The sequence below is a fragment of the Arachis stenosperma genome, chromosome 6 (assembly GCF_014773155.1).
Source record: "Arachis stenosperma cultivar V10309 chromosome 6, arast.V10309.gnm1.PFL2, whole genome shotgun sequence".
Classification (NCBI taxonomy): Eukaryota; Viridiplantae; Streptophyta; class Magnoliopsida; order Fabales; family Fabaceae; genus Arachis; species Arachis stenosperma.
In genome coordinates this window covers 132,908,928-132,920,731 of record NC_080382.1, presented here as the reverse complement: position 1 = coordinate 132,920,731, position 11,804 = coordinate 132,908,928, and the positions used below count along the sequence as shown (strand labels likewise).

Sequence of the window (11,804 nt, the reverse complement as noted above, 5' to 3'; positions counted from 1 at the left end):
AGAAGGGGAGAGAGGTAGATAAGAAGATGAATGAAGTTATGAAGGGAGTGCATTAATTTTAGAGGAAGATATTTCGTCTTAATTTTAAAGAGAGAATGTCATGTGACAAATTTTAGTTGTTAAATTATTAATATAATATATCTATATTTTAATTTTAATTTAATTTTAATTATAATTAAAAAATTATGTTGCATATTTTGATTGTTAAATTTAGAATTACTCATTGATAATCATGTATAAGAGAAATAGAGTAGGTGAAAGAATGAGAAAATTAGAAAAAAAGGGAGAGATAAGAAAAAAAATCTTTTAATTTTACAAGAAAATATTTGATTTCAATTATAAGGAGAAAGTAATATATCATTATTTTGGTTATAAAATTAGTAAAAAAAATATAATTATCAGAATTGAACCGGTAATAAAATCGGTCAAACTATTAGGTCACTGAGTTACTAGTTTAACTGGTAGGTCACAGATAAAACCAGTTGATCCAGTTATAATTAAATAATTATATAAAATTTAATTTATTTTTTATTTTTATAATGAATATTTTTTAGTTTTATTTTATATTCAATTAATTACTATTTTTAAAATTTAATAACTCATCGATTAGTTTATGTTTAGGGTAAAGTATTAAAATGGTCCGTTATGTTTAGGCATAATTATATTTTAGTCCTTAAGGTTTAAGTGTCCTATTTGAATCTAAAAAAATTTCATTTAGCTTCAATTTAGTCCCACTGTGAGGTCAAAGTTAAATAATTAATAAAATGTCCTACATGATAGCAGTACAAGAACAAGGTCGATAATTTGGAGAATAAATACAAGCTCCAGAGGCACAAAATCAAATGTGAATAATACATTAATACATTTATTTATCATTCTCCTTAGTTCTATAGAAAATATTTCACTTAAATTATAAAAAATTGATAAATAAATGTATTCATACATACACGGTTGACTTTGTGCCTCTAAAACTTGTACTTATTTTTCAGATTATTTGTTCTTGTACTGCTATCATATAGGACATTTTGTTAATTATTTAACTTTGATCTCAGATGGGACTACATTGAAGCTAAATAAAATTTTTTTGGATTTAAATAGGTCACTTTAAACTTGAAGAACCAAAATAGGATTACACCCAAACATAAAAAAAAAAACTAATTTAATACTTTACCCTTATGTTTATTGTACTCTTCAAGTATTTATAAATTTATATTTATTATAGAGAAATGCTAGGGGCCAGCAATTTTAGTGTTTTGTAATCATCAATTGGCCATCAATAGTATTTTTAATGGTGTGAGATTACATCTAATGGTGGGAAATCACTCACTTTTATTTTGATGGTTAAGTGCCGGCCAGAAAACACAAAAGTTGCTGGCCCGTAGACTTTTCCTTTATTATACTCTTTAAGTATTTATTGAAAAAATTAAAAATAACAATCATAGAAATAGAAAATATTATAGTTAATATATTTTTTATTTGTAAATATAATTTAATTTTATTTACATTATACATTTAATAAAAAATTATGTATAGAAAATAATATTTTAGTTAACCAGATTTGACCGAATCGATTTAAAACGACTTTGAACAGATTTGACTGAATTTTATCGAATTTCGTTAAGTTTGACCAAATTAATTGTTTGACCAATTTAAATGATGATTCAATCTAGATTGACGATTAGGTGATCTGATTTTTAGTCCAATCGATTAGATCGGATCGAGTTTAATAACTATAAAATACTAGGAGGCCATTATAATATATTTTATTATTTTTGGCTATCAACTAAATTTTTTTAATCTAATTTTTTTTAATTTAATAATCTAACTATATATTTTATCTCATATTTTTAAATATTAATAATTAATTAATAATAAAAAATAATAAATTTGGATGCCCTCAATCATTCTCAATTAATAATACACAATAGATAACACATATAGTAAAGCAACTGTTTTTAATTTCCGTCAACATACCTACCAAACATCACTACTTTCTGTTGAGTCATCTGATCCACTCTTTCTTCTTACTTTCTTTATCCGATTCCTCATTTGTTTTCTTCTTTGGGTTCATAATTTCACTTTACTCTTCAAAAGCAGCAATATTTTCATTCGTGGAAAGCAGGAGAATGGCTTCTTCCATACCAACACACATGAAAGCATGGACGTACTCAGAATATGGCAAGAGTTCACAAGTTCTTAAGTTTGAAAGCAGTGTCCCTGTGCCTGACGTGAAGGATGATCAGGTTCTCATCAAGGTTGCTGCTGTGTCCCTCAATCCCATTGATTATAAGCGAATGGAGGCAGCTTTCGCACCCACTGACTCTCCTTTACCCGTAAGAATCATATTATAATCCTTCACTCCCCATAATTTTTTTCTGTTTAGACTTTTCATTTTCTTTTTCTAGAGTTCTTGAAAATTGAAATCATTAATAGGTTCTTGTTTTCTTTTGCTCTTGCTAGTTAATTGTCCACAAAATTTTACTTGATTAGTTTCTTAATGTTAGCTTGGTTGTCATACTTAGTCAGAGGAAAAGACAAAATTGGGGTCAAACATGAGTTGAACGTGAAAAATGTCATTCATGGTTAGAGGAATCAGATCGAATATTCGATTTGATTAACCAAAATTGGTTAACAGATCGGTTTGATTGAAAATGATACATCACAAAAGGTTAATTTTTTAAAAAGTTATATAAATATATTATATTATTAATTTCACAACATCTATATTTTTCTATAAACCAAACACAATTTTTTTTTGTTTTATTAATTAAAAATAATTTAGATATATAATTAATTCATAACAATCAAATTCAGATGTTTAAAAGTGGTTGATGTATAAATATTATTTTACTTATTTTATTATATTCATTTCATTTTCAGTTAACCTTAGATGAATCTTTCAGCGTCTAATTCTCTAGTTTTATGACTGATTGAATTTTCAAAACCGGAAAAAGAAAAGAGAACAAAAGAAAAGAAGCTAGCAAATTTCACGATCTCTTTTTCTTTTAAATAATTAATGTTTTTGTGATTGGTGCGAAGACTATTCCAGGGTACGATGTTGCCGGTGTGGTGGTTAAAGTGGGGAATGAGGTGACCAAATTTAAGGTTGGGGATGAAGTTTATGGTGATATCAATGAGAAGGCTTTGGATCATCCAAAAGTGAATGGGTCTTTGGCAGAGTATACTGCAGCAGAAGAAAAATTGTTGGCTCACAAGCCGCAGAACCTGAGCTTTGGTGAGGCTGCTAGCCTTCCTTTAACCATTGAAACTGCTTATGAAGGCCTCGAACGAGCCGAGTTTTCCGCCGGAAAGTCTATTCTCGTTCTGGGAGGTGCCGGTGGAGTTGGAACGCATGTTATTCAGGTATGCATATCTAAGTATTAATCAGTTATTATATATTTATGTATAAATACATATTTAATTTAATTTATATTTTAATATAGGTGGAAATTTAGGTGCAGTCGATTTCACATGAAATTGATAGTTGAGACTCATTGGATGAAAATTTAGTCAAATTATCTAACAACTCTCAGTTGTCAATTTTACGTGAAGTTTAACTACACGTCAGTTTTCACCTTTCCTTATTTAATGTTGTATATACTAATGAATGGGTAATGTTCAACCAAGAGCGAAAATTATTTCTTTTATAATAGGAAAAAAAATTGATCATGTACAATGTACATATTCTCTACAAATTTAGTGAAAATCTTCCTTGTTCACTCAACTCTCTGCAATGTACATATTCTCTACAATCTAAGTACTCTCTTCAGTTTATTTTGTGTAATTTATTATTTCATATTTCGTGCAAGAGTTAGGAAAGCACTTTTTCCTGTAGAGCATAAAAGTTGCATGATTGTAACTCACATTGCCATTTTGAGCTAGCTTGCCAAACATTTCTATGGTGCATCTAAGGTAGCAGCAACTGCTAGCACTAAGAAACTGCAAGTTTTGAGAGACTTGGGAGCTGACTTGCCAATCGATTATACAAAGGATAATTTCGAAGACCTTCCTGAAAAATTCGACGTGGTGTATGATGCAGTAGGTGAGATTCGGAACTTATGATCTTCGCTAGAGTTATGATATCAAATCCTTTTATAGTTAAAAAATCTAGTTTGATAATTGTTTTTTATTATTTAATTTGCATGAGGACTGAATTTTAACATAAAGTAAAATAAATTTGTGTATTGTTTCCATTTTGAAGCTCCAAAAAACAAAAACTTAGTCAATAAGCATAAAAACTGTCAAGGAATTAGCTTATTTAGATAAATAGTCTAGTTACGTGTATGAGGAGACTATGATATTCATTCGCCATTAGAAGAGTTGTTAGTGTAAGCTTAGTTACTGATATGTATTAATTTTTATCCCTACTACTTAATTTAATTTTTTGTACTTATTATTATGTATGTGTCAATATAAAACTAGAGTAATGCTACCATGAAGAATGAATATTGTTTCTTTTAATTAAAAAAAAAACCCACAAAAAATCATGCACATATTCTTTATAAATTTAATAAAACTCTTCACTCTTTATCTAATTCTACTCTTCACCAAAAAGAAATTCTCATAAAATTATTCATGTATGTTTTACTTAGTTGGAAGAAATGAAATGGTCAAAGATAGATAATAACATTTTAGTTTACATGAATTACAAAAACAGGAGAAACAGAGAGGGCATTCAAGGCTGTAAAAGAAGGAGGCAAAGTTGTGACAATAGTACCACCCGGATTTTCTACAGCAATATTTTTCATACTTAAATCTGATGGCACAATCTTAGAGAAACTAAGACCTCATTTGGAAAGCTGCAAAATCAAGCCAATAATTGATCCCAAGAGTCCCTTTCCGTTTTCCGAAACTGTTGAAGCGTTTTCCTATCTTGAAACAAACAGAGCCACGGGCAAAGTAGTCATCGATCCCATACCATGAAGGCATATGAACACAAAGTAAAGCATTTTAGTCACAATGCTTGGAATCTATGCTTTGAGTGACTTATTATGTTTGTGTAAAAATTTGAACAAGTTTCACATCGATGTGGTTGAAATGGTCTCATCAAAGAACCATAATAATTTATCAGTTTGCCAGTTTGCCTGTCGATTTTAAACTGCACGCATTTGCTGAATGGTACAACATTCATCTGTGTGCTCATGCGTGCAATTTTCTTGTGTTAATTTAATATGTTAATCGTGTTTGCTTTATAATATTTGACTGATAAATTATAACTGTTTAATGCATTTGTCCACTTAAGCAAGTGCTAATTATATATCCTCAGTCCTCTATCTAGTTTGTCATTCTTACTATCTCTTATCTCTCACTCCAAAAATATTCCTTCTTTTCTTTTCAATTTTGTTGTTTTTTTTTTCTTTTCAAAACCTGAAAGAGGATTGTATTAAAAATAAAACAAATGTCAGATGAAATCTCACCTGTGTTAGTGCTTAATCTGATATTGAGAGTTAAAAAAACGATACGAAGAGCTTGAAAGTTAAAAAGTCATTACAAAAACATTCTAAATAAAAGAAACAGACTAAAACGTTTAAAATATTTTGCAGAATAAATGGTTAAATGAATCTTTAAAAAAAGATATTAATGGGCCTGCAAGCCCTACTCTAAGTGTCGTCTTCACTGACCGTCAGAAAAATTGGCTCATCTAAAGATATTAATTTCCCTTGACCAAAAAAAAAAGATATTAATTTCCCTTGACCCAAAAAAAAAAGATATTAATTTCCCATCAGATTATTATCAACAACTCCTTATTTTAGTGATGACATGATCCTTCGTGACTAATCGGTCAAGACATGCTGTCGGTATCATCTAAAATGAATAGTGTCGGTGGAACGAATTGCCTGCTTAGGAAAAAATAGAAAAGGATTTGCTGATAAGTATATTTGTTAAAGTGTAGTGATAGGGAGTCAATGACCTAAGTGTACAATGTGTACAATGGGTTAAATTTTTGGTTTATGAATAAAATAAATATCATCTATATTATGCAAAATAACTATCCTAATAGTAGGGATAATAAACATCTCATGTCATAAAATTACTCATTCTAAAAACTTAAGTTGATTTTGGGATTCACCAAAGATTGAACTCTTGACTTTTCGAATCTATAACTCTAATAACATATCATGAACCCACTCATCTCAAAAGCATAACTTGACAGGATAATGTAATACTAATGGTCATATCTCTAATACTTCCTAAACCTCTATTATTCATATTGTACGCTTAAGCCATTAACTCTCTGTGCTCTTCCTTTGTTAAAATTGTTTAATTTATTTTAATTTAATAAAATAAAAGACCACTTAAAACTCACACCCGAACATGGACACATGTGGGGCAACTTCTAAGCGTAATTGCTGACGTAATTGAAAGTACCTATCATTATGCTTTTGTATAATAAGTTAATAACTAACTAATAAGCACAAACTGTTTAGGCGGCTAAAATCCATCAATTAAAGAAGTAATAATAATAATAATAAGTCGTTTTCGTTTTATATTTATTATATTTTTATAACGGATAACGGAAAGAAAAAATTTTGACATTTTCGAATCGATTAATCTTAGCATACAAGCAATTAGTATTTATAAGTGTTACAAGTGCTGAAACTTACTAATATCTTAAACGCGCTTCAATTGTTACATACAAGTTACGCGCTATATAACAGAATTTAGTTTCAATCAAAATCAATTAACGCGCGAATATCTCTCTTCCAATTTTCAAAAGATTTCGTTACCTTCTTCGAATCTCTTGCCAAATTTTTTCGTTCTCCTTCTCGCGTTCTCCCCTGGTCTTTTGGATCATTCTTTCTTCTGCGTTTATCACTTCTTTGCTCTTCGTCATTCACTTGAGTTTTGCGAACTGTAACGCTAGCTTCGTTTTATTTCGATTTTCTGGTTTCTGAAATCAAATTTTAAAGTCCTTTTGAAGATAATGGATGATTCAACCTCAAATTGTCAGCTCAATCATGGCGAAGTGGATTCAATCTCAGATTGTTAGCTCAATCACGGCGAAGTGAATTTTGAATTTGAATCGAACGAAGTTCCTGAGGTTTGATTTAGTTTCAGCTAATTATGAATGTCTAGCTGAATAATTTGTGAACATAGACTGTGAAATGAATGCGTTAACATAATCTGTGGATTGAATCTAATGTATTAGTTTTGATTAATTATCTGTAATTTATAGCAGACGCTGGGGTGTAGATCAGAACTTTTTGGGTGTATTTTTAGGGAGGTTTGGGTGTATTTTAGAGAAGCTTGGGTGTATTTACAGTTTATGATTTTTCTTGTTATTTTTAATTGAATTGTTGTCGTTCGGGTGTATATCAGGAGTCCTTGGGTGTATGTTACTTTGATTGTTATTTTTTTATGAGGTGCAGAAATTTTATAGTATTTTCTTGTTTTTAACATGTTGTTTTTTGCAGCCCCTCTCTGTTGTTGATGAGTAACTTGTTTCCAAGGTTGGAATGACTTTTAAAAACCTTGAAGATGCTGCAAAATTTTACAAGGACTATGCCAATGCTGCAGGTTTATTATATCCAGTTAAACCTCTTTCATGCTGCATCAATGGTGCATCCAAATTCCAGCCAATATCAAGGACGTGTTATGAATTATCAGTTCAGGAAACTAGCAACAGTGAATAGTTTTTTGGGTGTATAGTTACAGAATATGGGTGTAAACCATAGTTTTCTTGGTTGTATTTCTGAATTTTCTTGTGTTTGACATTTTACACACACACACACACACACACACACACATATATATATTTCAGAATCTGCTGTTTATGTTATAAATTATTGTTTGTTTTTTTATTTTGGTATAGGATTTAGGGTTTAGGGTTTAGGGTTTAGGGTTTAAAGGTTTAGGGTTTAAGGGTTTAGGGGCTTAGGGTTTAGGGATAAAGCATCAAGGGATAGAGTCTGGTGTATATTTAACTTTTCTTGAGTGTAAAATGAGATTTTATGGGTGTAAAAATCAATGATTTGGGTGTATAGTAGGTTGGGTGATTTATGGTTTAGGGTTTAGGGTTTATGTTTTTAGGGTTTAGGGTTTAGGGTTTAGTGTTTAGAATTTAGGTTTTTAGGGTTTAGGGTTTAGGATTTAGGGTTTATGTTTTAGATTTTTAATGTTTAGTGTTTAGGGTTTATGGTTTAGGATTTAGGGTTTATGGTTTAGGGTTTAGGTTTTTAGGGTTTAGGGTTTATGGTTTAGGGTTTATGGTTTAGGTTTTAGGGTTTAGGGTTTAGGTTTTTAGGGTTAGGGTTTAGGATTTAGGTTTTTAGGGTTTAGGGTTTAGTGTTTAGGGTTTAGGGTTTAGGGTTTATGTTTTAGGGTTTTAAGGTTTAGTGTTTAGGGTTTATGGTTTAGGGTTTTTAGGGATAAATCATCAAGGGCGATAGATGTTTGGGTGTATAATCAACATTCTTTGGGTGTAAAATGTCAGATTTTGGGTGTATATTTGGTTTGATATTTTCCTTCATATTATAGTACCTGTAAATCAGACATTTTCAATACACCAGAGAGAGTTTAATGATAGAAAATTTTTTTACTTATAATTGGATCAAATTTATTTACAGCATGTGTTCAATTTCTTACAAGAGTATATAACAGTTACATTAATCAGTGTCAATATCATTAGAATCTATCTAACAAAATGGACTCAATAACAATGAGGATGGCCTGGACAGTCTTATTGCACGACTTCCGCTAATGGCTTCAGCTTTGTCTTGATTCATTTCATGGAATATAAGACATATATTTGTTCTTACATTTTTTCCAGCTTGTTTTTTGCCTTCTATTTTTACTGCAATGAAAAATACACCCATAGATATCAGTTAGATATACCCATATATCAATCAGATACACGCAAACCGATTTCATACGTATTTAATGAGATCAGTTCAAAATGATGTTCAATTGACTCAAACATCGATAAATATACAAGCTCAAGCAATATTACAATGTCAAGCAATATACAGCCAAGGACAAGCAGTATTAGAACATTTGCAACAGTTAACTATATTAAATTATATGAGTTCAGAAATATACACCCAACAAATTACGCCATATACACCCAACAATCAATCATATACACCCAATACACCCAATAAATTACGCAATATACACACAAAAATCAGTTAGGAGAAGAACTAGAATAAGAAGAACTCTAAAAGCTAGAACAATACGAACAGTAAAAACTTAGATCAGGCACATACACCCAAACCAATTTCATAAGTATTTAATTAGATCAATTCAAAATTATGTTCAATTCACTAAAACATGGATAAATATACAAGCTCAAGCAATATTACAATGTCAAGCAATATACACCCAAGGACAAGCAATATTAGGACAGTTGCAACAATTGATTATATTACATGACATGGGTTTAGGAATATACACCCAACAAATTACGCCATATACACCCAACAATCAATCATATACACCCAACACATTACGCCATATACACCCAACAATCAACCATATACACCCAACAAATTAAGCAATATACAGTGAAAAATCAGTTACGAGAAGAACTAGAACAAGAAGAACAGTAAAATCTAGAACCACTTTGAAGAACAGTAAAACCTAGAGGAACTTACAAGAAGAGTAAAACCTAGAATAAGAAGAACAGTAAAAATAGTGATATGAGATTTAGAACAAGAAGATCAGTAAAACCTAGAAGAACATAGAAGAATAGTAAAACTTAGTTCTTCGATTTCAAAATCAGAAACAGAAATGTGAAAAATGTACAAGATGAGTAAAATAGTAACGTACCTTGAATAATATTTCTTCGTTTTTTCTGGAGATTGTTGATGGAGAGTTCTATCTTCGCGACGAGTTCGACCTTGAATAATGTCTCTTCAGTTTGGAATGTTGCTCGAAACTTTATGGTTTGTGTTTTCTTTGAAGGAGAAGAGGAAGAGTTAGCCATGACGAGCGCTTATTCCGAAGAGTAACCGTTTGAGTGACGCGCGTGGGTTGACGCTCCATTCAAAGGGAGTGAGTGCGTGTGGACAAGTTATTGGACTGGGCTAAATTGTAAGGCTTGTAAGCCTTTTTTGCTTGTATGTGTAGCAGGCCCCTTTTTGAAAATATTTAATAACAAAAAAAAACTAAAAATAGTCTGAATTTATTTTATTTAATATTTATTAATAATTAATAAATATTAAAAAAGATAAATTTTAGTTTTTTTTTGTTTTTTTAATATTATCGTAGTATTTTTATAAATAATTATATTATGTATATATTAAAATTAGCCACCAAATCAGCTACTAGTATAAAATATATGTTAAAATACAAAATACACGTTAAAATGAGCTAAACAATGCATACATAAACACATGATAACTGATTTTAGTATACAAATAGTATTTTTATTTTATGAAATACAATTTATACAATGGAAAAACATGATATATGTATACACCAAAATTAGCCACAAGAATAAAATACATGTTAGAATACAAATATACATTGAAAATAAATTGAACAACACATATATTTATACACAAAAATATATTAATGGCTGATTTTAGTGTACAAATAATATTTATGATATATTTTTATAGAGTTGTGCTACATGCATATCAATTTCAGCCACTGTATTTGAATACATACATAAGTACAGAAATTTAAAAAATTAAAAACAAAGTCCACTCTCACTCTTTACACGCGCTAAAACCTACCTCCCTCTTTTTCCTTCCCTCACTCTCACTCTCAGGCGCGATTCTCCTTCCTCATTCTTAGTCCTAAGCGCGATTCTCCTTCCATCTCTCTCCGGCAGTACGATTTTCCTTCGCTCTCTCTTCAACTCGGCACGATTCTCCTTTCTCTCTCAGGCACAGTACTCTCTGTCTTAGGCGTGAACTTCTTCGATTGTATTTTTTATTTGATTCTACAAGGTAAGCTTCCTTATTGTGTTTTTTATTACTGCACTTTCGATTTTAGGTCACATGCTCCTTGAAACAATAATACGAGTTCTAATGATACAAGTGGCAAGGATGAGAACGACTTTTGTGACAAAAAATAAAACATTGGTTCAAAGGTGCATCAGCTACTAATATAAGTCCTTGAGTTAATATTGTAGCAACTGGTTGAAAACTTTCCTTGTTGCAAGCAAGCTTATCAATGTGTTTTAGCATATTCTACTTTCTTCTCTTTATGTTTTTATAATTTGATTATTGCATGAGTTTGATTTTTTATTTGAATTCTTGAATTTGATTATTTCATATTCTACTTAGTTCATTGTTTTGGACTACAATCTAAAATGTGAATGTATTATCATCTCAATTTTAAAGTGTTTTTTACTTGATAAATTGTGGAAGCATAATTAACTAAGTTTTATTTTTTAGTATTGAATTTTTTTGTCAATAATTGCTTTTTTTGTGATCCTAAAATCATTTGACAAATTTAAATCTTCAACTATTGTTGCTTGTGTCTTGTATTGGACGTCTACATTTGATTTGAGAGTTACCTTTTCTTGGATTTGTTATGCTGAAGGTTTTTTCATAACAAGATTTTGTTTTATAATTTAGACCGTATTTGAATATAGTTTAGTTATAGCATTGAACTTTGATTTTGATTATTGAGTTTGATTATTACTATGAGCTTGTTTGATTATAATCGAATTTTGTATTATGATTTAAAGCGTGTTTGATTATTATAGTATATGAGTTAGGTTAATTATGATAAATGTTTCTTTTCCTCTCCTGAGCGAGGTTGAGGCCTCCGCTGCTTCTGCTTTACTCGTCTTCAGTTTGTGGTGGGGAGCTGATCAAGGCTCAGAAGGAAAAAAGAAAAAGGATATTTTT

The 11,804-nt window shown here is 30.3% G+C and overlaps 1 protein-coding gene across 2 annotated transcripts; it reads left to right on the top strand.

Moving 5' to 3' along the window:
• Window positions 1–1,951: 1,951 nt before the first annotated feature.
• LOC130935083 (2-methylene-furan-3-one reductase-like) lies at window positions 1,952–5,273 on the top strand. Of its 2 annotated transcripts, none has more exons than XM_057864648.1 (4): window positions 1,952–2,333; window positions 3,040–3,363; window positions 3,913–4,042; window positions 4,658–5,273. In XM_057864648.1, the coding sequence occupies exons 1-4, from the start codon at window positions 2,127–2,129 to the stop codon at window positions 4,921–4,923; spliced, it is 927 nt and encodes a 308-aa protein (XP_057720631.1). In that variant the 5' UTR covers window positions 1,952–2,126; the 3' UTR covers window positions 4,924–5,273. The 2 variants fall into 2 exon arrangements, with proteins under 2 accessions (XP_057720631.1, XP_057720630.1); XM_057864647.1 differs by having other exon boundaries at window positions 1,954–2,333; window positions 3,883–4,042.
• Window positions 5,274–11,804: the final 6,531 nt, after the last annotated feature.